This window comes from Cladosporium halotolerans, assembly GCF_011745625.1.
Source record: "Cladosporium halotolerans strain TM138-S3 chromosome Unknown Sca2, whole genome shotgun sequence".
Classification (NCBI taxonomy): Eukaryota; Fungi; Ascomycota; class Dothideomycetes; order Cladosporiales; family Cladosporiaceae; genus Cladosporium; species Cladosporium halotolerans.
Window position 1 is genome coordinate 810,501 of NW_027191453.1, and position 27,031 is coordinate 837,531.

General features: G+C 58.0%; 8 protein-coding genes across 8 annotated transcripts; 4 read left to right on the plus strand and 4 right to left on the minus strand.

The window, feature by feature from the left end:
• Window positions 1–49: 49 nt before the first annotated feature.
• On the minus strand, window positions 50–3,160 carry WHR41_00800 (uncharacterized protein). Its single transcript, XM_069369406.1, has 7 exons — window positions 2,036–3,160; window positions 1,930–1,972; window positions 1,536–1,835; window positions 1,454–1,478; window positions 699–1,403; window positions 558–632; window positions 50–501 (listed from the first exon to the last, which is right to left on the minus strand). Exons 2-7 carry the CDS (start codon window positions 1,956–1,958, stop codon window positions 181–183), a joined length of 1,455 nt encoding a protein of 484 aa, XP_069233742.1. The 5' UTR covers window positions 1,959–1,972; window positions 2,036–3,160; the 3' UTR covers window positions 50–180.
• Window positions 3,161–4,837: 1,677 nt separating this feature from the next.
• Window positions 4,838–7,607, minus strand: WHR41_00801 (uncharacterized protein; the record flags this gene model as incomplete). The annotated part of the gene is made up of 2 exons (XM_069369407.1): window positions 7,288–7,607; window positions 4,838–7,228 (listed from the first exon to the last, which is right to left on the minus strand). Exons 1-2 carry the CDS (start codon window positions 7,525–7,527, stop codon window positions 4,838–4,840), a joined length of 2,631 nt encoding a protein of 876 aa, XP_069233743.1. The 5' UTR covers window positions 7,528–7,607.
• A 189-nt stretch (window positions 7,608–7,796) lies between these two features.
• WHR41_00802 (uncharacterized protein) lies at window positions 7,797–8,381 on the plus strand (the record flags this gene model as incomplete). Its single annotated transcript, XM_069369408.1, has 2 exons — window positions 7,797–7,865; window positions 7,926–8,381. The coding sequence occupies 2 exons, from the start codon at window positions 7,797–7,799 to the stop codon at window positions 8,379–8,381; spliced, it is 525 nt and encodes a 174-aa protein (XP_069233740.1).
• Window positions 8,382–8,666: 285 nt separating this feature from the next.
• On the minus strand, window positions 8,667–9,473 carry WHR41_00803 (uncharacterized protein; the record flags this gene model as incomplete). The annotated part of the gene is made up of 1 exon (XM_069369409.1): window positions 8,667–9,473. The coding sequence occupies one exon, from the start codon at window positions 9,471–9,473 to the stop codon at window positions 8,667–8,669; it is 807 nt and encodes a 268-aa protein (XP_069233741.1).
• A 1,387-nt stretch (window positions 9,474–10,860) lies between these two features.
• WHR41_00804 (uncharacterized protein) lies at window positions 10,861–12,517 on the plus strand. The gene is made up of 2 exons (XM_069369410.1): window positions 10,861–11,611; window positions 11,675–12,517. The coding sequence occupies exons 1-2, from the start codon at window positions 11,208–11,210 to the stop codon at window positions 12,072–12,074; spliced, it is 804 nt and encodes a 267-aa protein (XP_069233738.1). The 5' UTR covers window positions 10,861–11,207; the 3' UTR covers window positions 12,075–12,517.
• Window positions 12,518–12,943: 426 nt separating this feature from the next.
• Window positions 12,944–15,283, plus strand: WHR41_00805 (uncharacterized protein; the record flags this gene model as incomplete). Its single annotated transcript, XM_069369411.1, has 1 exon — window positions 12,944–15,283. The coding sequence occupies one exon, from the start codon at window positions 12,944–12,946 to the stop codon at window positions 15,281–15,283; it is 2,340 nt and encodes a 779-aa protein (XP_069233739.1).
• Window positions 15,284–16,948: 1,665 nt separating this feature from the next.
• WHR41_00806 (uncharacterized protein) lies at window positions 16,949–18,124 on the plus strand (the record flags this gene model as incomplete). The annotated part of the gene is made up of 1 exon (XM_069369412.1): window positions 16,949–18,124. One exon carries the CDS (start codon window positions 16,949–16,951, stop codon window positions 18,122–18,124), a length of 1,176 nt encoding a protein of 391 aa, XP_069233736.1.
• A 1,122-nt stretch (window positions 18,125–19,246) lies between these two features.
• WHR41_00807 (uncharacterized protein) lies at window positions 19,247–21,910 on the minus strand (the record flags this gene model as incomplete). Its single annotated transcript, XM_069369413.1, has 1 exon — window positions 19,247–21,910. The coding sequence occupies one exon, from the start codon at window positions 21,908–21,910 to the stop codon at window positions 19,247–19,249; it is 2,664 nt and encodes an 887-aa protein (XP_069233737.1).
• Window positions 21,911–27,031: the final 5,121 nt, after the last annotated feature.

Genomic DNA, 27,031 nt, shown 5'->3' on the forward strand with positions numbered 1-27,031 from the left:
GGTGGGCATGATGATCATCTGATGTTTGAGGAGGCGCACCGGGAGGGGGTTGATTTACAGGTGGATATTATGGTTGGTGGGCTATCTAGTTCATAACAGGGCTAAAAGATCAAATTGCTTGCTTTTTGATTGGAAGGCGTCACGCCAGAAGGAAACATCGTGAAGGTCGCGCGTACAAGCTTACACGTTGAGCTCGACGACGTCGCCGTCGAGCTTGTCGTGGTACTTCTGGAGAGCGGCCTTGACCTTAGTGCTGATGAGTCTTTCAACGATTTCGGGCGAGCGACCGACGAAGCTGCTGGGGTCGGTGAGGCTGTCGATCTCGGAGAGGATGGGCTTGAAGAACTCTGCAACCTTGATGCGGTCGATCAGGTCGTTGTCCTTGCCCTCCTGCTTGACCATGGCACCGGCCTGGTGGGAGAGGACACGGATCTCCTCGTGAGTGTCCTGGCGAGAGTAGCCCTTCTCGACCATAGCCATGATGATGTTCTCGGTTGCCATCTGTGGGAAGAACATTAGTCGTGGATAATGTAGGCCAGAAAAACGCAGCGACTTACGAAAGGAAGCTCAGCCTCGACTCGCCTCTTGATGACGGCGGGGTAGACGACAAGGCCGGAAGAAATGTTGTTGAGCTGTAAGATAGAAGCGTCAGCCAAACTCCACGTCAATTTTGACTCTTTCTAAGATCAAAGACGTACCAGCATGATGCAAGCATCAGCGCAGAGGAAGCCCTCGGGAAGAGTGATACGCCTGATGGCAGAGTCGTCAAGCGAACGCTCAAGCCACTGGGAAGCGTAGGTCTGCTCAGCGTCGCCACCGAAGTTCCTCATCTTGCGGCCAAGCGAGCAGAGACGCTCACTCCTCATGGGGTTACGCTTGTAGGCCATGGCAGAAGAGCCGATCTGGTCGGCCTCGAAAGGCTCCTCGATCTCCTTGAACATGGCAAGGTGCCTGATGTCACCACCGATGCGCTCGACAGTGCAGCCGAAAGAACCAATGGCGTGCAGAACGTCGACGTCGATCTTGCGAGAGTAGGTCTGAGAAGTGCTGATCTCAGCAGCGTTGAAGCCGGCCTTCTTGGTGACAAGCTCGTCGAGCTTCTCTACTTGGTCGTGGTCGCCCTTGAAGATGGCAAGGAAAGAACCTTGGGTACCAGTGGTTCCCTTGACACCACGGAACTCAGTGAGAAGATCATCGCGGACACGCTCAAGGTTGCGCAGGTCGTAAAGCAGGTCAGTGATCCAGAGAGAAGCGCGCTTGCCGACCGTGACGAGCTGAGCGGGCTGACCGTGGGTGTAACCGAGACAGGGCAGAGAACGGTGCTCCATGGCAAACTTGGACAGGCAGTGGATGACGTTGGCGAGCTTGGGAATGATCAGGTTCAGGGCATCCCTGAGGAAGATCTGCTATTGTTAGTGCTGTAACAAAACACCAGTCGTTTTCGCAAGCCTACCAGGTCGGCATTGTCGGTGACGTAGCTATAGGACATTAGCTTGATGGAACCCCCAATTCGAGCTGCGATTACAATTACTCACCAAGAAGTTGCACCCCAGTGGATGATGCCAGCAGCCTCCGGCGCCACAAGACCGTAAGTGTGAACGTGGGCCATGACATCGTGGCGTCTGCGCTTCTCCTCGAGCGCCGCAGCGGCGAACTCGTCGTCCTCGATGTAGATGTGCTCCTTCAGCTGAGCAATAGCTTCCTCAGAGATATCGAGGCCAAGCTCGCGCTCCGACTCAGCGAGATAAACCCAGAGCTGTCTCCAGGTGCTGAAGCGGTTGCGCGGCGAGAAGATGTACTGCATCTCCTTCGAGGAGTACCTCGAGTTGAGGGGGCTGGCGTGCGGTCAGCATCGAGCCTTCCATTCGGATGCCAGTGCTGCGAGGCGATTTTTCCGGTGGGTTGTGAGACCCAATGGGTCAGACATACTTCGCATATGTGTCGAGGCTGGCCGACATGATGTATGGCGTAGCTACCATGTTGGTTAATCGCGGGTACGGCCGGAAAAATAAGGTATTATGTAGAGAGCACGCACTGACTCAACGCGCTACGATTTTCTGGTGACGAGAAAACGAATGGTAGTAAGGTGGCGGGAGACAAGAAAGACGTGCGGTGGAAAGGAGCTGACACACACTGCAGCTGATATATATCACGATGCAGAGAACGGCCTAGAAAAGGATCGGATAGTGCATACAAGTGGCTGTGGAGTGGAGTCGCCTTGCTCACGCAGCGAATTCACAATTTTTTGTCTGGGATTCCAACGCTGAGGTGCGCGATCGGCGGCCACGGCGGGCGTGGGTGCTGAGTGCTGCGCCGTCGGTCCCCCGTATACGCAGCCGGCTCGCCCAAAGCCCCTCCAAACACCCTCCACCTCAACCCTGGTCTCGCGCCTCGGTCTTCTCCAAACCTCCCGCAATCGTGCAAGGGCCAGTTCCCCAAGCCCTCGCGCCCTTCTCCGTGGGATGCCAATTTTTTTCCACCTCACATGGCCGCAGCAGAGGCCACTATGCTCCCTCTCTCCCCAGACTCACGGCCTGCAGGCCATCCTAGCGCCGCCGAACACGGTACGGCATGGGGGCGGCTACGTGTCCGGCACGGCCAGACTGTTCGATCGTCGTGCGGTGTCGTTGTAAATAGAAGCCCGTTGCCGGCCTCGCACGCGTCAAATCTCCTGTCCGTCTCGTCGGTCGCTCGCTGCCCGCTGCTCGTGGACGTCGGGCTCAGGACCACGGCCGTGGTAACGGTCTGTTGCTTATCGCAACCTTGCCTCGTCAGTGGCATCCTTCACTCTCCCCTTCATGCCTCACCCCTACTCCTCGCGCGGAGTTCCAAAGCCGAAGATGCTCTTGGCCGTCTCCTTCAGGGAGATGTCATTGAAGAGCCATTGGTTGGTGTGGCGGCCGCATTGCAGGAAAGTGCCTTGGCCCTTGTTGTCATCGCTTCGACGCTTGATGAAGCCCTCGCTGCGTACCGATGGGCTGCTGCTGCGGATCGACTGCGATGAAGAAGAGTCCTTGCGCTCGATGTCGTTGTGACTGGACATTTTGGTGTTGGTATGTCGTGCTGATCGTATGACTTGCTGTTGGCTAGTGCGTTGAATCGTGTATTTGTGATAATTGCTAGTATGTTTGTATGCTATGGAGCTAATCAGGAACACTTCGAACGGGATCCTACCACCCTTTTATAACCCAATGCCACGTCAACCTGCACTCGACGATATGCATCACGGACATGGCACACGGAAGTGCCATGCCGTCGCCGATACATGGCCGCCTCGTCGCCTGATCCTGCGTAACCAGCAGCTTCATCTCATTGGGTCACAACGCGAGCGAACCGGTCAGCCCAGGAGTCAGCTGAACCTGTTCCCCACTGGGCTGCAGTAGCACGTTCTTTAGTCGGGTACGCTGCCGGTGACGCCAAGGGGAGCTGCGACGCTGATTTGGCAATGCCTCTGGCTGTAGGGCTGATCTAAGGTGTAATCTGTACTGGGGAATGCTGCTATTCGAGGTGATGATGGCGTCTGATGAGGTGATGAGGCGACGCAACCGACACCACCCATGGTTCACCGCCATTGGCAAACAGAAACACTCCGTCAAACACGCAACTCTACACACTGACCACCGCAGAACGAAAACCCACCGTCGCCGCAGTATCCTCGACTTCCGCATCCACGTCACCCTCCTCCGCCGGATGCCAAACCCCACCACCCCGGCTCCTTCAACCGACCGACCTTGGCAAGGCTGCATGCCCTGCCCCGGCACGCTCACATGACTGGCCGCAACAACGAGCAGCCCTGCAACGAGCAGCGTCCGCCGAGCTCTAGGCTTCTGTCCCTATTGGCCACCCCATGCACTGGGACCTGATGTCGCCAGCCGCTACTGCATGGAAGCATGCATGGAAGCCCCTCGTGCGATCACATGACGGCCTGCACTGCCCGATTTGAATGACGGTGTTGCAGATGCGGCAGGTCGCCGGCGCTTTCATTGGTGTTTGATGCGTGGAAGGCGGCATGGAAGTATGCATTGAAGCTCACGTGCGGAGAGTTGGAGATTGCCCGGGGACGATGCGTTCACATGATAGAGAGATGCGGGCTGCGCTCGGGCCTTGATGCTGGGCGTACCTCTAGGCCTTATCGTCCCATTGGCGATTGTTGAGAGTCATGTGGACTACATGCAGCGAAGGCGGCATGGAACGATGGTGGAAGCTAGATGTGACGTGCCAGATTGCTCGGCGAGGCAACTTCAACACGTGCAATTGCAGGCGAGATCGGGCCTGTTCGCTGTGTCCAAACCTCGTAAGGCAAAGGCTGTCGTTGGATCCCTATGAACATATTGAAGGTAAGGTGCTCTCTCACTACTTGATCGCCAGGCTTCCTCCGAGCCTACTATCGCATCTCAAAAGTGCCAATCAATTCCCCAACCCCATCTCAGCCGCATCGATCAACGAACAGCAAGCGCTGCGCCTCGCCCTCTCCGATGATGCAGGAGTGCAGCCGCGCTAATGCATGGAAGTCTGCACCGAAGCTCACGTGTCAGTCGCCTTGCAGTACCCCTGGGTGAAAGGCAAGGCAGGCGGGGGTTTGGTCATCTCAACTGTGTCACGCGCGATTCCAGAAGTTGTGTGGTACATACATACAATACATGCGCGCACGGGCTCGTAAGGGATTGACGTGGCGATGGAAGGGAGAATGCCTCGCCTGAGCTGAGACGTCAAGAGGGAACAGCATGTGAAGAATGATGATCATACAGTCCAGGGTACATACTCGTGTCGTTCAGTAGCCATTCGATGTCGAAACACGTCCCTTGCAGTAAAGCCGCGGTTTTTCTCGAAAACCACTTCACCTGCCAGCCCCCAACCGGCCCAATCGTTCAGTAACAGCATCCACAAGCGCCGACTCCCTCTCCAACAACGCCATGACCTGCTGCAACCGTTGCTTCCTAAAGTCAGACGCCACGCCTCCGCTGGCCTGCTTCTTCTCCCGCGACTCCTCGCCCATGCGCTCGATCGCCTGATCCGCCTGCTTGACAAGCCGCTCCTGCAACTCATCGATCTCGCCGAACCGCGCCGTGAGCGTGCCCTGCGCCTTCTTCCCGCGACTGCCTCCCGCCGGACTATTAGCAATCTGCAGCAGAGCATTCGGCGACGTCGGCGCAGGCGCATCGTCGCTGAGCGGCGACTTCTCTTTGGCCAAACTCGCCTCCAGCCTGCCGACCTCGTCCGCGAACGCGCGCTCTTTGGCGCTCAGCTCTTTCCCGCCCAGCATCGCGACCTTTCGGCGCAAGATCTCGACGCGCTCGTTGAGGTTGCGCGTGTTGGAATTCGCGACCATGATGCGGTGGTCGAGCTTCTCGGTGCCGTACATCTGCGCGTCCTCGATGATCTCGCCTTGCACGCTGGCGCCGAGCGCGGCCTCGCCGTCGCGCTCGTCGTCGCCCGTCACGGCGTCGACGCGGGCCGCGATCTCGCGCACTTTGGCGACTTGGTCGTAGAGCTCGGAGCGCAGGCGTTCGCAGCGGCGGAAGAGGTCGGCAGCGGCGAGGTCGAGCTGGTGGGTTTCGTGGGACAGGATGCGGTGGGCGTCTGTGATGATCTGGAGAGTCTCCGTGGAGAAGCGGAGAGGGGCCTGCATGCTTGCGCGGGCGAGCTCGGACTGCTTGGGACCCAGCAGGTCCGTTATTTGCGAAGGGGTGAAAAACTCCTTCGGTGGTTGGTATGGCTCTCTGGGCGGAGGCTCTGGCAGTGAGAGCTGTTCGGGTTCGTAAGGGTTAGAAGGGGCCATGGGAATTTCGATGGTGGCGGCGTAGGGGCCAGAGGGTGTCGCCGTGAGAAGGAAGTAGTTGAGGGAGGTGTCGACGATTGCTGCCGCAGTAGTAGGGTTACTCGCCTCGTCCACGTGTGACGACAGTTCGATAGGCTTTTCGATCAGAGTGTTGCCAGACTCAAGGATGACATCCAGCCTGAATTCAAAACCTGCATCGCTGGGGTTGGCTAGCTCGGCCTCTAGGTCGCCAATCCAGGAGGTGAAATCCAAGCTGTACACGCCGGATGGTGTGGTCGCAAATAGCTCGTAGCGGCCAGCTGGAGAGGACGTAAACGTTGGCCATGATGTCGCGCTGGCGGTGCCAGACGTGAGATCCAGACTCTCAAACAGGAGCAACTCCTTTCCATCTTCGAGATCATCCATGCCGTACGATCGACTGCGTTTGACAGGAAGCCATTCGGCCTCAACGCCTTCTAGATCGAGACAGACATGTACCTTGTCAGAGTTGGTCGCGAGGCAGACAATGCCGATGCTGAGCCCTTCTTCCCCTAGAGGAGCATCCTCCAAGTCCTCACCATACAGTTCTTCGCGGTCGATCGTAGGAGCAATTACATGGATGTCCGTGATCTCGCCGAAGTCAGGCTCAGGTGACAATGTGAATGGTCCCTGAAGTTTTGGAATGGCACCCAGCCTCTGAGGCCGAGAGTAGATTTCGACGGTGTCAAACTCCGTCGCGCCAGGCATTGTCAATGGATTCTGAGAGTCCAGCTCAGCAAGCCACTTCGTTTGTGCGTCTGCAGTCCTCTTCTCGGTTTCCGTGGCTTGCGGATCGTGCTGAATCGCCCGCGTCTTCGCAACAACGGAAGTGCTGAGCCCTGGCAGCATTGTGCTGGGAACGCGGAATTGGCTGGGCAAGAACGGGCTCAACGCATAAGTGTCGCCCTCGGTCATGGCAAACCAAAGTGTCATGCTCGACCAGCCATCCTCGTCTTCACTGCCCGAACCACCAAATGCCGCAGCCGCAACTTGCATCTCGACCTCGTCTGGGGAGAAGCCTCTCTTCGCGCCGTACTTGCTTGCGCTGAAGTCTGCGTTTGTCGAGGTGGCGTTTGCAAGCTTCTTCAGATCGAACGCGATCGAGGGCTCGTCAAATGTATATCGGTTGTTGATGTCCAGTTCCCACTGGCGCACGCATGCGTCCTTCGTGATCGTAACCAGTGCCGGCGTACCGGGACGTGAGAGAGGGTGCCAAAGGGCTGTAGCCAGAGGTGCTTGCTCGAGGACGTGCGCAGCCGGTCCAACCTGGAATGATTTGAGGCGAATCTCAGAGTCGTCTCCGCTGCGGAGGTGCGCAGAGCTTGGGAGGACGCAGACATGGCAGGTGTGAGCCGTCAGAACAGCAAGGAGGCTACCATCCGGCGAGACAGAGAGTTGTGTGACGTTCCAAGGCGAAGGCAACTTGAGGACCTGTAGTTTCGTTCAGTGGTTGTTAATTCCATAGCTCCTTATTCCATTCAACAACATACCCTGTATCCTTGCCCAAGCTGATTCGCGCGGCCATCCTTCTCAGCATCGCGCAATAGTCCCAAGTCACTCCATCGTAGCTCTTTTCCGACCGCGACAAAGACCTCTGTCCCTCGGTTTGCAACCGTCTTCCTTGCTCCCTCTTGTTGCTGTTTGGCGCCTTGCTGGTTTGGCTGGAAAAGCTTGAAGCCTGGCGATGGTCTCGAGAGCCACTCGGGCGTATATGAGACAACTTTTGGCATGGTTCAATAGGCAGTCGGACGGTCCAGTACCTGCGGTGTCTAAGCACAAACGCAGTCGCTGAGATCGTGTCTGGCTGTTGTTTTTGCGGCCGAGTCGCAAAAGTTGCGGCGCGTAGCCAGCCAAAGCCACGCGCAGCTCACCAAGCAAGCTCCGAGCTTCAGCCTCATCACGTCGCTGGCTTTCACATGCGACAGCGTCGAGCTTTCCAACCTCACTCAAAGGAATACAACCACTTCGACTGGCGACAGTCAATCTACACCCATCCACCATGCCTCAATTCCGCATGGGTAGCACCGTCGACCGGCTCGACCGGCCCAGTTCATACGCTATGTCTAAGGCACGCTCATCCTCGCACCACCAGCAACCGCGCGCAGCTCACTAACAATCCCACCAACAGTACAAGCGCAAGCGCCGCCACAGCAACTCCGAGCGCGCGCCCTCTCCCGACCCCATGGATAAGCTTGCGAACGCTACAACTCTGTACGTTGGTAACCTCTCCTTCTACACCACCGAGGAGCAAATCCACGAGCTTTTTGGCAAATGTGGCGGCATCAAGCGTCTTATTATGGGGCTGGATCGTTTCCACAAGACGCCTTGCGGCTTTTGCTTCGTCGAGTACTACACGCACCAGGATGCATTGGACTGTATGAAATATGTCGGCGGGACGAAGCTGGACGAGCGCATTATCCGCTGCGACTTGGACGAGGGTTTTGCCGAGGGCAGGCAGTATGGTAGGGGCAAGAGCGGTGGACAAGTCAGAGATGAATACCGCGAAGAATTCGATCCCGGCCGAGGTGGCTTCGGCAAGAAGATCATGGAGGAGAGGGAGAGATATGCGGACGAATACGACTAAGGCGGCTTTGATCTAGAAGCTATGGTTGAGTGAATGAGGCGTTTTCTGGCGCGACAGACTGGTTTCTGCGGATTTGGGAGGGTTCTTATACCAGGTGCGGCCTCAAGCGTGGCCTCTGAGCTTGCCAAAATCGAAAGGCATGACTGTATGGCTTTGATCTCTGTCATTATACAGCAGCGCTATACCTAGGAACGGTAGCTGTATTCTCTATACTTGCGCTTGAACGCATACCAGTGTTTCCACGAACGCCTATAACCTGCTATGCTCAATCTGACATCCTTTCCTCTACGCCGCCTTTGCAGCCTTGATGACCTCCTCCATCCACCACGCATGGATCCTTTCATCCCCAGTCAACTCCGGGTGGAAAGCCGCGCCAAAAACATTACCCTGCCTCACAGCAACAATGTCGCCATCCTCCCCAAGATCCTCCGCAGTAGTCGTCTGATCCCTCAGCGCCTTCGCCCTCCCAGGCAGCCTACCCATAATCTCCACCTCCGCCTTCTGCGCCCTCCTCGCCGGCGCAACCACCGTCCCCTCACCCTCCTCAACACCCTCCCCACCAACCCCAAGGACCTTCTCCACAACCGGCGCCCTGATAAAAACCGAGTGAAACGGCTCCTGCCCCTCCAAAAACTTCAATCTCAGCCCCGCCTCGAAACTCTCCACCTGCCTGCCGAAATAGTTCCTCTGCACCCGCACGTCCAAGCCTCCGATAAGCTCCTGGCCCGTCGCTTTGGACTTGTTCGCGCTCTCCGCGAGCAGGATCAGGCCCGCGCACGTGCCCCAGACCGGCCGCCGCTGGACTTTGACGAACTCGCGCAGGGGCTCGAGCAGGCCGCAGCGCTCGGCGATAAGGCTGATGGCTGTGCTTTCGCCGCCGGGGAGGATGAGGCCGGTGCAGGAGGCGAGTTCGGAGGGCGTGCGGACTTCGATGAAGGAGAGGGGTGTTCCGGGGTGTTTGGAGGTGACGGTGGCGGCGGCGCGTTGGAGGAGGGTGATGTGTTCGATGAAAGCGCCTTGGAGGGCTAGGACGCCGATTGTGATTGGAGTTTGTGCGGGGCCATTTGCCGGAGTGGCTGCGTCGGGCTGCATTTTTGTGATTTTGTTTTGAGTATATTGAGACGATTTACTTGGCTTGGTGATCTGGGCCCTTTGCGGGATCTTCGATGTGCGTGGCGAGTCAAGGGTGGGTGTTATTGCTGTGGGTAACGACTGGCTATGCGATTCTGAGTTCCTTCCTCAAAGGCGGCAAGATGGTGATCCTGTACGATGTACGATGTGTCACAGCTCTTGCTCATTCACACAGAAGAGTGGTGGTAACAAGAATATTGATAACAAAGTTATGACGCATCGGGATTGACCGGGGCTCAAAGTCTATGTACGCCGCAGGGACACGAGGGCTCCAAAAGTCTGTGGCATATCAGATCCGGAAAAGGCCGCTTGATCGTTCGAACCGATAGATTTTGACAGATGAGTAGCTAGGTCTGAAGGTCTGAGAGAGCGTGTAAGGTATTCCAAGCAATATATCCGTGTTGTATGTAATTTCAAAGTCACCCATTGGGAAACGTTTCATCGCTTTGCCACAAAATTTAGCACAAGGACCGACCGTCGATGTGCCGACGACTTGCGCAGCGGACCCTTCCCCTTTGCACTGTCGCTGCGGATCATTTGCTTGCCATTCCATTGACGAGATACATTCGATCTCAATGACGACTTCAGTCCCGACCGAAGAGAATGACCAGTTGGTCAGAACATTAATGCGCCAAAACATTAATCGCCAGGACGCTCATAATCTGTCCCTGAATCACATGCTCAGAACTCTCGAATTTGAAGATGCTGACAGTAAACGAGCATCCTCCGTCTCAACGGCCACTAGCTTGATGCGAAAATCGCACAGGATCTGCAACCTTTAGCAGTGGGTGACAGGTCCGCGACATCATCTATGTTGATACAGGGGACTATGCCACGCGCCATCAGATAACGGCTCTTAATAATCCCGGAGCGAGGATGCCCGGCTCCCCGGCTCATGCAACATGTGCTTCCTTTTCCCATAGAGAAGGCTGCGTCAGCTATTCTTAACACTTGCTCCAATTCTGGGTATCTAATTTGAGAACTGTTCATCAGGAAACCATGGATTCAAACTGGATTGCATATCAACCCAACGATCACCGCGGTACCGCCACGAACAAGAGGACCAGGAAACAAGTCAAATCCGCAGTCTCGAAGAATGTCCACGCTGCCAGGAGAGCAAAGTTGCGAGCGGAGCTGGAAGAGAAGCAGGCGAAGATGGAGTCAGTAGCCGCTGTAGTCCCGGCCTCTTCCATCGAGCAAAGTTTGTCAATCGCCATGAGGCCAACATTCGAACATTGCTGATGCCATTGGCCCCGCAGTGATTGGAAACCATGCCCTGGCGAGCTCGACTGACCAAGCATTCCTCTGGGCACGAATACTCTACAATCCCGATCTCCACGCAGTGTCCCTATTCGCCCTCTCCACGGACGTGAACCTCTTAGGACTTGCTGGTAGATCTGGACCAGGTCGACCATGTGCCCTGCTGTTTCGCGGCCAAGCCTTGTTGTGTATCCAAAAAGTCTCGAAGTCGCCCCAACTATCTTACACTAGAAATGGAACCTCGACGTTCACATTGTGCCTGCGCGTCTTGGCTGCGTGGGAAAAGGTCGAGCAAAATTTCTTCATGACGTTCTCTCTGCAGTTGCTCATACATCCCAGGTCTACGGGAGTGACGCCGCATACGCCGCCCACACATCAGCTCTGCGCAATGTCGAAACAAATGAGGCTAGCTCAGACGGTGTTGATGAAAGACACATGATCACAGTAATGGAACACGTCGTCAGCACGATCCGCAAGCGATTCGACGACCTACCCAGGCTCATCTCCTCAGACGGCCAACTAGCCATCGCGCCACACCTAGACCAGATGTCGACTCGCCCCAGCGGATCTTTGGCTCTAAAAACACCCACCTTCGAAATGTTCAATCACTCCCGCTCCGAAACCAGATCCTTACTCTTCCTCCTCTCCCGCCTCGCAAGCTACGACTTCAAGAGCCCCAAAGCCTGGCCCGCACTGCACGAAATGTGCCTGCTGATGTTCGCCTGGCGCCCCAAAAGTCGCCCACCAGGAAGCTGGAAACTCCTCGACAGCGCCAACGACCTCGAAGATCTAGCGCTATACCACTTGCGTGCCGGAATGGTGTCAATCCTAGGAACGTTGTAAGTCGCCCCGTTCTCGCCACCAGCACATCACGACCGCTGACCGAAACCCTTACCCCACAGCACCTTCGCCATCGGCACCGCGACCCGCGACGATGGGTACTTCCACGCTTCGGACGCGATGGACATCCACTACACGGAAATGCTCGGCTTGGAGACCGAAAACCTCACCGGCACGCGCTACGCCGAGCCCGCGCTCTGGGCGATTTTCATGGTGACGACGGCTGCGACGCCGCGGCTGCGCACGCCGCGGAGTCTGAATCTGATCCGCACGCTGCTGCGATGCGCGGGTGTTGAAAGTTTTGAGGGGCTGGAGAGTGTGCTGAGGAAGTATACGTACCGCGAGTTCGTGCATCGGAGTCTGGCGTGGGAGCTGTATCAGGCGGTGAATGAGAGTGGGCCGAGTTATGGGAGTGGGGGGTTGAGGGAGCTGGAGATTTCACTGGCGGATTTGATGATATGAAAACGAAGGTTCAGGCTGGCATCTTCTTGGTTGCTGTGGAGGCGCCATACGACAGTGGCCGTGCCGCAGGGACGTGGCCTTGTTCCCGCAACTGGGTCGTCAATGCCAGTCGAAGTCAAACACCGATTTTCTGGCCATACTGGTGTGACACTGTGCCGGACTGCCAGGCAGTTTTTTCAAGTCGTCACAGCAAGGCATTCTATGCAATCCATTAAGTCGGGAAGGCGATGGCATTTAATTGCTCCCTTCGCACTCTCGAGGGGATATGGATCAGCCCAGGCAGCACCGGATGAAGCCTTTTTGCTGTGCACATCGCCAGACAGACCATCTTCCAAGACCTCGGTCACACGAAAATGGCGCCAATCTGCATGCAAGACGCCACAAGCGAGACGCGCTAAGCACGATCAGGCGGCATCCAGTATGCGCTGGCGGGGGATCCTCAGCCTCATTGCTGAAGATCCTCTGATGCCTTTACCTCTCTACTCGAAGTGCATGAGGACGTGATCCCAAGACGTGAGGCAAAGCGTCACGAAGGGCCATCTTTACCAGCATCTGCTAGTACCTTATTCTCCGTCCCGCCTAAGCGCCGGCGCGGGCGCCTGCTCGACATGGCCGCCGAGGGGTCGTCCTGGAGAACCGTCTCTGTCGCAGACAGCGCTCGTGCGCATTTGGGCCATAATTTCAGTGGGTTCCACGGCATTTTCGAGGTTTCCTGGAAATGCGAGGGCTTGGATGGCAGACGGCGCTGACAGCTACATGTGCATGTAGATCAATACGAGGCGAATCTCTCGGGCCAATTCCATGCGCTGACGGTCCAGGGCGACCAGCACAATTACTTGTGAGATTTTTGTTGTTGCCAGTCGCAGTGCATGAGTGAGATGCTTGAAGCTGACGTGAAAGTAATATCCAGTGGCGAAGGCCCTTCGCGCACCACCAACGCTCAGCCAGGGCGATGCTTCTCCGTGCCCGTCAGCAATGTGCCGAGCTATACGGAGAGGCCGCACTTGTCAAGAGAGCTGGAAGAGAAGTTGAAGAAATCGTACGGTGGAAACCCAGTAGCGCATGCTGTCGTGGTGGTTGGGCTAGGCGGCACTGGCAAGACGCAGTTGGTGCGGCGCTATATCGAACATCACGAGGGAGAGTACTGCGCGGTTCTCTGGATCGATGTAAGGGACCAGAAGACGGCGAGAGCGAGCTACGTGCGATGCGCCGCTGAGCTGGGGTTGCCGTGCCAGCCTTCGGCGAGAGACGCGCCGGTGCAGCAGGAGCCTTCTGTTCAGGCGGTGCTGGCTCGGTTGCGGAGTGAGGATGGGGAGAAAGGGTGGTTGGCGGTCGTGGACAACGCGGACGATCTGTCGTGGAACGTGAGCGCGCTTGTGCCGAAGGGCAAAGCGGGGACGGTGATTGTGACGAGTCAGGATGGGAATGCCTCGCGACTTTTTGGTGGACATGTTGCAGCTGTGAACGTAGACGCCATGGAGCCCGCGGAGGCGGTGAAGCTGATGTCCGACAGCATCGACGAGGCGGGATGCCTTCGGGACAACGGTCTGCAATTGCTGAACAGGATCACCGAAGAACTTGACCGATTGGCACTTGCGATCGATCTGGCCGCAGCCCAGATCCGGGCTGATCTGCTGAGTTCCGGAGGCGATGTTTACGAGGAGGCCGTTGTGGTGGATGCGCTCAATCGGTATATTTCTGACTACCAACGGAACCGAGAGCGCCTGCTGCGCGACGACGAGTTCGCGTACACGGCTACGTACAAGAAAACCGTGCGGACAGTGTGGGACACAAGTCTGGCGTCGATTCGACGAGTCGAGGAGCGGCAGCCGGGGGTCTATCCCATCGACCTGCTCAACTTCATGACATACTTCAATCGAGCGAACGTGCAGAACGAGCTCTTCCGACTCGCCAGTCTTGGCTTGGAAATAGGCTGCCGTCGAACACGAGCGGTCGTCCCGCCGTGGCTGCAGAGCCTCCTTTCTCGGGACGAAAATGACAACTGGGACGACCACACGTATCGGAAGACCGTGGAGGTGTTGGTACGGTACAGGCTCGTCCGGCCTGTGTCGGGGACTTGGCGAGGATTGACTATGCACGGGCTCGTGCAGTGGTGGGCAACACGGGAGCTGGACTCGCAGGAGTATTGGCCGGCGTACCTCACGTTTCTGGTTGCGGTCTGTTGCTGGGTGACCTCACACACCGACAACATGATATTTCGACGGCACCTGACGGTTCACTTACCTTCTAGCGGGTCGCTGCTGAGTCAACGGCTGAGGCTCCTAACTGAATATTCGCTCGCTCAGGTGTGTATAGAATTCAGCATCGTCTGGGCGCAGGAATTCAGAAACAGTGAAGCAACGCAGCTGCTAGAGGGAGCGGTGGAAATCTTGAAGACATGCATTGGTGAGAAAGACCCGATGACGCTTTGTGTCATGAATACACTCGCTCTAGCATACCATTCTATGGGCCGCTGGAATATTGCCAAGGATGTAATCGAATTCGTGATCCTGAACCAGGAAGAGATCTTGGGCGTCAGTGGTCAAGATACACTGACCAGCAAAGAGACCCTAGCTAAGGTTTTGCTACGGCAAGGCAATGCTCCCGGCGCACTGGCTCTCGAGAAGGATGTATTGCGTGCCCGGAAGGAAGCGGTAGGGGAGGATCACCCTGACGTCCTGAGCAGCATCCAGATCATGGCGGCAATTCACGAGGAACTAGGGCAGCCCAAGAAAGCGGCAATGTTCAGGACGCAAGCCGTGGATCTACAGAGAAGACTTCATGGCGATGAGTCTAAAGGCAGAGTCATCATCGCAAGGGAGATGGCAAGAGTGTTTTCAGATCAAGGCAGGTGGAAGGAGGCAGAAGATGTCTACACGGAGGCAATTGCGGCAACGACCGAGATAGTCGGAGACTATCACCCGGAAACGCTGAGAATGTTGGTGGGCCTAGCACTGACATACTCGAGGCAAGAGCGGCGGAAGGAGGCGAGCGACTTGATGGGAGAAGTTGTGGAAAGAGCCTTAAGCTCGCTTGGAATTGAGAATTCATTCACGTTGGCCACCGTGAATCTCCTGGCACAGGTGATGTCCAAGCAAGGGCGCTGGGAGGAGGCGAAAGTGCTGCAAGTTAAGGTAGCAGAGGCGAGGTCGACGTTACGGGGAGAGAAGCACCCGAGCACGATCGAAGATTATGTTGACCTTGCCTAGATTAAGGTGGTCTTTGTCTGAAGCGAGAGGGCTCTCCGCAAAGGAATGAGAGGCAAAGGCACGGGCAACGTGACTGGGTGGCGAGGCATCAAATCGATACACCTCTTCCGCCTTCCGCCTTTACTCTGAGAACAAATACCGCGCGAAAGTGGTTCTTTGAAACGACCCTACAGTCACGCCGTGGAATCAATCAACCAAACCCTACATCGTCTGGGTCTGTCATTCGTTCGCAATACCTGCATCCGCCGTGCCTTCTTCCTTGTTCCGAACGCCCAACGCTTGCTGCTGCGAACAGGCCAAGCGCAACTTTTGACATTACTCGGACAGACCGATCGCATCCTCTGGTGATCATACTTGCGCAAGAATGATAGTTTCGAAATGGGTCTAGTTGCATAATGGCTCGTCGGAGTCTAAGGTAAATGGCCAGATTGTCCCTTGCGATCGTGTTGGAAAGCACTAGGCCCTGTCTGATTGACAAATGCCTTCAATCCCAGCCTGAGGTACATGGCCAAACTGACCCTCTGCGATCGAGTTGAAAAGCACTAGGCCCCGTCCGATTGACAAATGTCTCCAATGGCATCGCTCCTCGTCCAAGAACAACCACTTTCCTTACGTCAGGCGGATCGGCTTCTGCAAATGTACAACATGGCTAGCGCTGGATGAGATCAGCACTCGGAACGGCTGACGTCTAAGATGTAGGCTTCAGCCGTGCAGGTGGGCTTTCACCCCGGTGATGATATCTCGATCGGTCTCACATTAATACGAAGATCTGTAGACAGGCAGTAGCGGCTGCGACAGCGCGGGCTGGTGTCGATGAGCGCGATGTGACATCCCCTGCCGGGCTGGTATTCTGGTCGGATATGTCTATCATGAGCGTTCGTATAGGCGAAAGGAGCGCTCGTGACCGTGATGACGTCCAGGACCAACCATGCCGTTTTCAGACGGAGGAATACGGGCGGCAGATCGCTGGGGATGCAGTCAATGACATGCGCGAGGGCGTGGGCGCAGGGTGGTATCAATGAGACATGGACGTTGGAGAGCCGAAGCGGGGAGTTCGCGAATGGCTTGAGCAAGCAACGCCCTGCGCGGGTGAAGACCAATGCGCGCGCTGGACGACGGCGGAACGGGCGGTAGCGCATACGGCGTGAGGATGGGGCGCCGAGAATAGGCACAACCCGCCCTGCCGCATGTCGATCCAGCAGCCGACCCGGGGTGGTTTGCGCGCAGTTGCGCTGGCCAGCGCTGTCGATGCGAGATCCAGACGCTGTGATGCCTGTCAGCACGCTGCATCCCTCGATCGTCCGGTGCGTGTTGGGCCCTAGGAGTTTAGGGATGGTCTAGCAAGACGGCAAGGACGGCAGCACGCACTGCGCTCCGTACTGCGCCTGTGCGATAAGAATAACAACGTCCGCCTGCCTCGCATCCCACTGCTGCACCGCCGTCTCACGTTATCCGTCTCACCGTGTTCGTCTCACGCCGCAGGCCCATACAGGAGACAGGCCCACTGCCGAAACGCACCCCAGCAACGCCTGCGCCCGCCTGCGCCCGCCTGCGCCTATCTCTGCTATACTTGGCACAGCGCCCAAGGCCCGCGTCTATTAGACTGCTCCGCCCCGGCTTTCGCATGTCCTCACGCGCCGGCCAGCCCAGCGCTCTCCTCCCACCATGTTGATCGACACCACCCTCAGCGCCATGGTCCATGGACTGCCCACGCCGCCCGACAGCGCTGGCAGCAGCAGCTCTGGCGCGCCCACCGTCACAACATGGCTCATGGACACCCGCACCATGTGGCCCGGCGACAACATCTTCTCCGCCGACGGCGCCGCCAAGGCCATGGCCCTCGTCTCGACCGCCGAGCAGACGGTCATCACCTCGAAAATGTTCATCGCCGACGCCCGCATGAGCCTGGCCTCCGCCCTGCTCAAGCGCCTGTTTATCAGCAAGACTCTCGGCATCCCGTGGAAAGAGGTGAACATCGGAAGGAAGGGAGACCCCAAACACGGCAAGCCCTGCGCCGTCGACTCCTCCAACGTCCCCATAGACGGCATTGACTTTAACATCTCTCACCAGAACGGTCTGGTTGCTCTGATCGGTTTCGACGGAAGGAACCACGGACCACCTCGGACATTCAACAACCCTCTCGGCTACCCTTCGCCCGGCGCCGCAGTCAGCGACCAGGTCACCGTCGGCGTGGACATTGTCTGCGTCAACGAGCGCGACGACTACCGCACCATTGAGGAGGAGGGCCTGGACGGCTGGGTCGACATCTACGACATCATTTTCAGCGACGAGGAGCGCTGGAGCATGAAGTACGACGTCGACTATGTTACCCAGCTGGACGGCACACACCTGACCGCTGAGGACCTCGGCCGCCACGACCGCTGTATCGCTCGTAACAAAAACCTCCTCTTCCGCACACCCAGCGGCAACCAGGTCTCTCTCAACTCCGAGCAGCTGATCGAGGCCAAGCTCCGCCGCTTTTACACATACTTCTGCTACAAGGAGGCCTTCATCAAGCTGTCCGGTGAGGCTCTTCTGGCACCCTGGATCAAGTGTCTTGAATTCTTCGGCGTGCGCTCTCCCAAACCTGGCGTCCAGGCCCGCTGCTCCACCCACGGCACCTGGGGCGAGGAAGTCGAGGATGTCGAGGTGCACCTGCACAAGAAGGAAGTCAGCGATGTGAAGATGAAGATCCAGGCTTTCGAAGAAGACTTCATGATCTCCACTGCCATGCAAGGCGACGTCGAGGGCTTGAAGGTCCCCGGCTTCACCACTCTGGACCTGAACGGCGATGTCATGAACTACGCCGAGAACAACCTTAACATCAAGCAGAAGCCTTGAACCACTCGCCACAGTAGAACCTCGTGCAATCCACTGCACTGGTTCCTCGCGCACACAAACAAACCAAGACTGGATCCCGTCAGACGACATATGCGTCTAGCCACACCATCCCCTAGTGTCTAGTACTTCGCCGAGAGCTCGCGAAGTCCGAGCCGGCTCACAAAGAAGACGCACACATGAGACAGCGCATGTCTCAGTCACCTCGACGCCGCAGGCACGACAGTGAAGTCCACCTGCCGCGCAGACGGTGCAAAGCGCTCAGCGCTCGCACTTCATCCTGCGCTTGACGACACCGGACCGCGCAAAAAGCACAATGTCGCCACCACAGGAGTCCCCCACCAGCCTGCTCGACCGGACAATCCGCAACCTCGAGCAAGCGCAAAGCTCCACCCGGCAACACGCAACAGCGCGCGACGTCCTGCGCCCAGCCAGCGACGCAGAAGACCCTCCCGCAGCCTCAGCCATGGCCAGCCCACCAGCCCCCACAAACCTAACAACCGACTTAATACGCTCCACCGCCCTCCTTCACAACCTGCGCGCTCGCAACGCGATCCTATCCGCCGACCTCGCTCGTGCCTCAGACTCCATGGCTCAGCGCGAGAGCAAAGCGGATGCAGCGAAGCGCTGCAAGACGAGGTGGGCGGTCACGGCGCTGTGCTCGTTTGGGTTGTGGGCGGTTTATCTGGTTTGGTGCTGGTATATGAGGGTCGAATTTGAGTATATTCGGCGGAGGAGGGGGGAGATGTTTGGGTTGTGAGGGGGAGGCTTTTGGAGTTTTGGAGGGGAAGACGGGAGGGAATTGGGGTTGGAGTTTGAGGGGTTTGAGAGGGATTGGGATTTTCAGGGGGATGGAGTTGGGGTGAGGGTGATTGTAGGGATAGTTTGGAATGAAGAAAACTCGGGAACCGCACTCGCTCTTTCTCACTCTTTTCATTTCTGTGTTCAAGACGTCCGAATCCATGACAGTGAAGTCAGTTTAGGTCTCAGCTGGCTCAAATTGCTTGACGCTCGCATTGCGCTTTTATGATACTATGCCAATAGCCCTTCCTCGCCATACACTATACAATCACAACCTCCCCTATAATCCAAGTTGCCCTCCCCCCCAACGCAACGCACATCCACTTAATCCTCAGTCAAATCGCCATACTCCCACATACCCCTCCTCTCCTCCTTCGCCACGCGCTCCCTCTCCTTCAGATCCTGCAGCACGCTCGCGTTCCCCCTCTCGAACGCCTTCAGCTTCTTCGGCACCATCGCCAACCCCTCGCCGACAACCTCCGCGTTCAAGCTCTCGCTCTGGTTCCGCGCCTGCGGGTCCAGCAGCGTGACCCACATCAGATTCTCGCGCGTGTCGTTGAAATCGACATTAGCCACCAGCGCCCTGTCCAGCGCCAGGTCGTTCAGGAACGAAACCGAATCGGCGAGGTACTCCGGGTTGGTGGTGGGGAACTGCGCGAAAGACAGCGCGGCGTCGACGGCCTGCGCGCGCAGCCTCTGCACGCCGAACTTCTCGGCGGCGAGCACGCGCAGCGCGCTCCACGGCTGCGTCTCGCTGTTGCCGTAGTCGATGTAGACGACCTCGGAGGTCTTGGCGTCGCGGTCGTTGCGGCGCACGCGCGCGCGGTACCACTGGCCGTCCTGGGTGAATTTCGCGGAGACGATGTCGCCGGCCTTCGGGGGGCCGGGGAGCGGCTGCGAGGAGCCCGGGGAGAGGTGGAAGGAGGCGAAGTCTTTCATGAGGGTGTCGAGGGAGGACTTGCTGGAGCCGAGGAGCTGGAGCTTGAGGCGGGCGGTGGTGGGGTCGACGTGGGTGACGGTCACGTCTTTGTAGTCGCGCTTGGGGGGAGTGGCGGCGTCGCCGTTGGTGGGCTCGGCGGCGGGGGTGTCGTCGTAGTCGTCGCCGTTTTCGGCGGCGTCTTGCGAGGGGTCCCAGTTCTGCCAGAGGCCCTTGCGGAGGTCTTTGGCCTTCTGCTCGGCGGCGAAGAGCTCGGCGGCGTTGCCGGTCTTTTCAGCGCTGTAGGCGTGCACGGAGGCCAGGCCTTCTTCGACGAGGAGCTTGGCGAAGTTCTCGCGGTTGACGTAGAGGGTGCCGATGAAGCCGCCGACCTTGTCGTTGTCCTCGACGTCGACCTCGACGTCGCGCTGCATGCAACGCTTGATGGCGAAGTCGTGGGCTTCCTGGCCGAAAGGCTCCGCGGTGTCCTGAGGGCCGCGGGCAGAGCGAGGGGCACGGATGCCGCCGAGGACGAAGGTGAGCTTGGAGTTCTCGCGGGGAATGAGGATGGTGAATCTGCTGCCGCTCTTCACGAAGTCGACGATGGCGGGGACGCGCTTCTGTCTTGAGAGAAGGCTCATCTGGCGCTTCGCCTTCTCGAGGGATTCGCTGTGGTCGACGTACGTCTGGGGCTTGGGAGACTTGGGGTTCCACATGCCCTTGCCCTCCTTCTGTGCAGCCTCCTCAGCCGCAAGGAGCTCGTCGTAGATAGGGCTGCGGTCGGTGTCGTCCATGCGGTGGCGGATGACGGAGCAGTAGCCGCTCTCGACCATCATGAGACCAACGTTCTTACCGTTGTAAGAAACAGTGGCCATCTCACGCTCGTCGTAGCCCTCGGTAGCGGGACGCTTGCCATCGATCACAACCTTGACATGCTTGCCGATGAGCCTCTTGCGCAGGAGGTCCTTGGCTTCAGCGCCGAAGGGCGATTGCTTAGGGTCGGTGGGCTTCGGCTGGCGGACGCTGGAAAGGTTGATGCGCTTCTCAGCGCCAGCCTTGTTGCGAACGAACAGTGTGTCGGCGGAGAAAACACGTGAAACGACAGCATCGATCTCGCCGCCAGTAGCCTTCTTCTGTGTAACGTTGTTCGTGAAGACACCCGCCTGGCGCTCCCTGGCCGAGCGCTCAGCCTGTCTCAGCTTACCCATCTCCGCACCGAGCCATGTTGAGTGATGGTCGACGCAGCGAGCAAGACCCTCCTTGAGCAAGAATTCCGCAATGTTTCCAACAGGGTGTCTAACCTCACCAACCAGGAGCTGGTTGGGCGAGATGCCCAATATCCGCACAGAGACGCCTCTTTGCAGTATCCTGTCCTCGACGAACGACTGACTCTCGTTACCCCAGGGCTCTGCGGGCTGCGTGGTGCCGTCTGAAGGGTTCGTTCTCGCGGTCGTGGGTGCCTTGATGCCAGCTACGAGGACGGTCGTTTGGATGTGTTGCGTGGGCGTGACCATGAGCCTGCAGATCAGCCTGTCGCCGCTCAGGACACGCTCGACAATCGCATCGATCGGCTGGCCCTTGTGCGTCTCGGAGAAAGCCTTGGTGTCCGGCATTTCCCTCGCATTTTGAATCTCGGGCAGCTTCGACGCCCACAGACCCTTCTCGTCGGCTCTTGCGTGTGCCTCCAGCGCTTCTAATCTCTCGAGCAGCTCGGTCGCCTGCGGGCTCTCGGCCTTCCTGTCCGCATCGTCTCTGAGCTTCGCCCAGCCCTCGCTGACGATGGCGTCGGGGAGCAGCTGGCCATTCTGGAGCAAGACGATGCCGTAGTCACGCGGGGCGCCGCCAGACTTCTGCGGGATGCTGTAGAGGACGGAGAAGCGCACGAACTTGCCGACGCACAGCTTGCGGATGAAATCGCGGGACTGGAAGGAGCCGGGCTCGTCGTTGTTCAGGCGGGGCGCATTGATGAATGCGAGGCTGAGCGTGCGTTCCTGCTTATTCTTGTTCTGTAGGATCAGAGTGTCGCCGGAGAGCACGCTCTTCACCTTGGCTTCCATCTGCGGCGCGGACATGGCGGGCGAATTGGCGGTTCGTGGGTATTTATCGATGTGGGGGAAGCTCGTGAGTGATGGGCCGATCTGATGGGATGGAGGAGGATTGGTGTCGCCAGGGGTTGATGGCAGTTGTGAATGAGATGCTCTGGCTTTACAGAGGAGCTTTAATGAAGTTGGGAAAATGCAATTGAGCTGTATTGTGTGAAAGAGGTGATGTTGTTTGGTCGTGTGCCCATCGAACTTTTGCTGCAACCACCGAGCCACCTGGCATTCACCCGTCGAAACGTGGGGTCGGGGAAAGAACAAAGCATGGGCGAGCAGCGGACCCCACCGCTAGGGTTGTGAATGTGTGAAGGTACCTTACTGTGTACTACATTTCCGAAGGTCTCAACTCGTCATCCAATGATTGATATTTTGTGCCGCCACAGCTGTCCCAGATTCAATAAGGTCTGGATGGTCAAAGGAGATGGAAGTACGTCAACTCGTTTTGGAGGGTCAGACAAGCTCTCGCATGGGGTTTCATGAGCCTCTCGAACATCACAAAGTGAGGTAATGCAATGCAACGGTCTTCGAATAAAGGAAAGTTGTTGCGACACGTGAAAGACCAGCTCCCCATCACCAAAAAATCAGATGTAAAAAGCCAGGGTATACTGACATGTCGAAGAGATAGTGCCCTATCTAGGCACCATCACATTTGGAGTAAACAACCACCAATTCTGCGAATTCGAAGACTGTGGCACGCCGGCTCCCATTTCCAAGGATAAACTTGAGTTGTATGACAGAAGAGGAGCACGTATTTCTCACGCCGCTGCTCCGATGCCCGCCTTCTAATTAAACCGACAAACAACAACCTTTCTCAGCAGCCTGCCTCTCCGAGCCCGGACGGCACTCTGACTAGGTGTCTTCTCATCAGGGCCTCGGTTTGTACCAATGTGTCTAGCGGAACGAAATCCTCACTCACCGTTCCTGCTTTCAGCATTACCAACAACGATGCCATCAACGCCAAGGGTCTACGCCCCACTGCTCCCCATCCCAGTGCGATGCACCACCAACCATGCCGACAATGCCGCTGCGTCCTGACTTGCAGCTCCTGCCGCCAACGTCCCCGTCAACCGATGCCTGACTTGAACGTGTGTGGACATTGGTAGTTGTGAGTGGACTGCAAAGGCATTCGCAGCAGGGTATCGCCCACAATGGAGGCAGCGTGAGGTGAGCTGGCAGCTCTCATAAAGCAGTGAGGCTTGCGATCGGAGACGGGCTACGGAGGCTACGATGCGCTCGGAACCCTATTGTCGTTGTTGCCTCTGGTACGCTTGTGAGATGGCGGAGTGGCGGGCGGCGGCATCGGACTGTCGAGCGTTTCGTTGCTGCGGTGTAGTTTGGCTTCCTATTAAAGATTGAGGCGTGGGCGGTGGTGGAACTGTTGGCGGCAGTGGACGTACTCCGACCATGCTGAGACAAGCTGCGGAGGATACGGGCCGTGGCTGGTTTTCTCATCTATTACTGCCTCTCATCTCCAACGAACGGATTTTCAAACCTGCTAAGATCCGGAAACTCAGCTGAAGTGGTGATCATTTCTCCTCTCCAGCCAAAGACCCTCCAAATCTTCCCGAAATCAATATCTCAGGCACGAGAGAAGGTACGGTATGCCGAATGATTATCGTATTTTGTTCCGACCATGAGGAAGCCGGTACGTTGCGTGCTTCGGATGAGGGCGTGGGCGCTTGTTTGGTCCCGAGAGTATGGTTGTACCTTACCGTACTTGCTGGCATCCAGGATGCTAATCAGACTGTATCAGAGAAGCCTCTCTGCATACGCGCTGGTCACTTCCCTCTCGTACCACCGGCGACTCTGCTCAGGGGAAGTTTACCTCAGAAGTCCTTCAAGAAACCATCTACCGGCGTACTAGGTAGCCGCTGCCACTTCCAGCAGGCGGTCTCGCAAGCTTGCCAGAGGCGACTTTGATGAGCGCACCTTCACAGGCGGTCTATGTGTGATGTCGCAAGATGCTGGAAGTCGGTAGATTGGCACCTGGCGTGCCGTCGTCCCTATCGACGGCCTTTCTCTTTCCCTGAGCGCTGCTGGAGAGCTGGTCGGCCGGCGGCGCGAGGTTCAGGGGCGCGAGCGTCTTGGATCTGCTGGTGGTCTTGCGAAACCTGGCTGGTGATGGTGCCCATTGTTGCCGGAGTTGGATTCAGAGATGCCGTTGGGCTCATCGGTGGGCTAGGCATATAGCTCTTCAAAGCTGAGACCGCGGGCCTGGATGAGGGCAGCAAGTCTGGCGTTGACGGTGTTGACGGCGTTTTTGTTTGGGCCTTTGTTGGGTCGTTGTTGGGGGTTTCGACAGGCACGTCGAGATTCGGGTCACGGAGGGAGGAGGCCGCACCATGGGTGGCAAGGCCAGCGAGTGAGAGAAATGGCTTCCCCGGAGTGAAAATCAGATGCGGGTGATCATAGGGATTGGTAGCGCCACGATCAGTGTCCTTGGTATCGGCACGGGCTTTCGAGGACGTTTCTTAGGCGTGAATCATCAGGGGAGATGGTAGCACCTTCATCCATTTTTAATGGTATTGAGAGGATCCTTTACGAATGCTTATCGAGCGTGTATGAATACGGGCGATGGTAGCACCTTGAGTCGTATTGGAGGGACGGATGGAGTCTTTCCGCGATACGTGTCAGGTGTGAGAAGTCACAGAGGATGGTAGCACGTCCAGTGATATTGCAAACATAGAGAGGCCTCTTTCACACGATTTTGTCGGCATCTCGAGAATAAAAATGTCACATGAGGTACTACCATCAACTCCCGACCCAAGAAGCAGCAATGATCCAAGGAGATAAAGGGGAAAAGGGAGTCACATCACAGCACATGAAATCAGTGTTCCCACGACCAATGAGTGCATACGGCTATGGTATCTATCTACTGACGCTCTCACCGGCGATGGGTCATGCCCGGCGCTGGGCGTGTCGACCGCAGCGACCTCAGTCGTTGCGCGCATTGTAATTGGATGCCACGGCGAAGCCGTGGAGGATGCGCATCAACGACATGGGGTCGTTGCGATCGACCGGGAGGGGGAACTGCGGAGGCGTGACAGCCTCCCCCTCCGCACCGGACATGACCACATCGCCGTCGTGGTCGCTCTCCTCGTCCTCCTCCTCGGCCTCCTCCTCGGCCTCCTCGTCCTCCTCGTCGTCGGCGGCGGCGGCGACGACCGCAGCAGGAGCAGGAGCCGCCGCCCGAGCCGCACCCTGCGCCGCCGCCTGCACGGCGGCCAGGGCGGCGACGGCGCGGGCGGCGGCAACCTGCGGCGCCTGCGCGATCAGAGCCGCACCCTGCGCCGCCGCCTGCCTGGCGACCAGGGCGGCGGCGGCGCGGGTGGCGGCGACCTGCGGCGCCTGCGCGGCCAGCGCCTCCTCCGCCCTGTGGATGGGAACCCACATGGCGAAGTTGGCGCCGACCGCGCTGACCGGCTCGCCCCACTGAGTGTTGTTGATGAGGAACTCAGCGGGGACGAAGACGGTGCTGCGGCCGGCCCGGATCTGGGCCTCTGACCAGCCGATGGCGGCTTCGACGTCGTCGTAGGTGGCGGTCTCGCCGGCGGTGGTGTAGAGGTCGCCGAAGAGCTCAGCGAGCAAGGCCGGGAACGCCTCCTCGGGCGTGGGCTTGTTGGGGTCCTTGGGACCCGGCAAGGCAGCAGCAGCATCGGTCTCATTGTTGCCATTCCGACGGAGGATGGACTGAAATTCCGCGACACGGTCGGCAGCGCCCTTGGTGAGCTTGATCTGGAAGCGCGCATGCGGACGCCAGAGCCGGAGGCGAGTGAGCTGGTCGCGGAGATATTGAATGGTCTGGTCAGCGAGGGCGTTGGCGCCGGCGCGCTCAGCGGCGTATCTACTACGCTGGTAGTCCTTACGGCAGAAAATGTGCCAGACGTCGTTGGGGATGGTCTTGGTGGCACCCTTGTTGCGACCGAAGAACTGGCTGATGACCTTGCGACCATTGGGTCCCCTGCCTGTGGTGCGATCCCTGATGTCGCGAGGATCCCAGGTCATGCCCGTGTCGCACTGGAGGTTGCCGCAGTGCCATGGCTGGGCAAGGATAGCATTCTGCGGACGCTGGAGCGAGTGGCCCATGCCGGTGGGCGAGCCGTGGAAGTCCCGCTCGACAGCGAGCTCGGGCGTCTTCTTGACCTTGCCGGTCTTGGTGATGACCTGCTTCTTGACTTGAGCAGGCTGGGCCTGGGCTGCCGCGATGTTCAGAGGCGCGGGCACCTTCCTGGATCTTCCAGCGGTCTTGACGCGCTTGGCAATGGGCGGCGTCGGGCTGTCGTCAGCGTCGTTGTCGCTGTCGTCGTCACTGGGCGCGCCATCGTCCCTGTTGATGGCCCTGCCCTTGCCCTTGCTCTGAGCGGGCTGGGCCTGGGCTGCCGCGATGTTCAGAGGCGCGGGCACCTTCCTGGATCTGCCAGCAGTCTTGACGCGCTTGGCAATCGGCGGCGTCGGTATGTCGTCAGCGTTGTTGTCGCTGTCGTTGTCGCTGGGCACGCCATCGTCCCTGTTGATGGCCCTGCCCTTGCCCTTGCTCTGAGCGGGCTGGGCCTGCGGTGCCGCGGTGCTCAGAGGCGCTGGGATCCCCTTAGATCTGCCGGTGGTCTTGCGACGCTTGGTCGGTGGCAACGTCTGGTTGTCGACGGCGTTGTCGCTGGGGTTGCTCTCAGGCATGCCAGCGGCAGCGAGAGCATTGGCAGCAGAGGCATTGGTAGCTCTCGTCATACTGCGAAGCCTGCGGTCGGAGACGGGCTGCGGCGGGGACGATGCGCTGTTGCCCTCATCTTCGTTCACTCTCGCACGCTTGCGAGAGGCGGTTGGAGTCTTGACAGACTTCTGAGGTAGATTGGGCTGCTGAGTAGTATTGGCGACGCGGGGCTCGACAGCGTCCTGGACATACAGCTGCTCGAAGGTGAGACCGCGGGCCTGATTGACGGCGGCAAGCCTGGCGTTGACAGGGTTGTTGTTCGGGCCGTCGGCTGAGTCGTCGACGAGTGATCTTGGAGCCGGACCGGCGAGCGAACGCGGAGCAGTATAGGCAGGCAGGCCAGCGAGTGACTGTGGCGTATTGTAGGCGGCCGGAGCAGCGAGCGA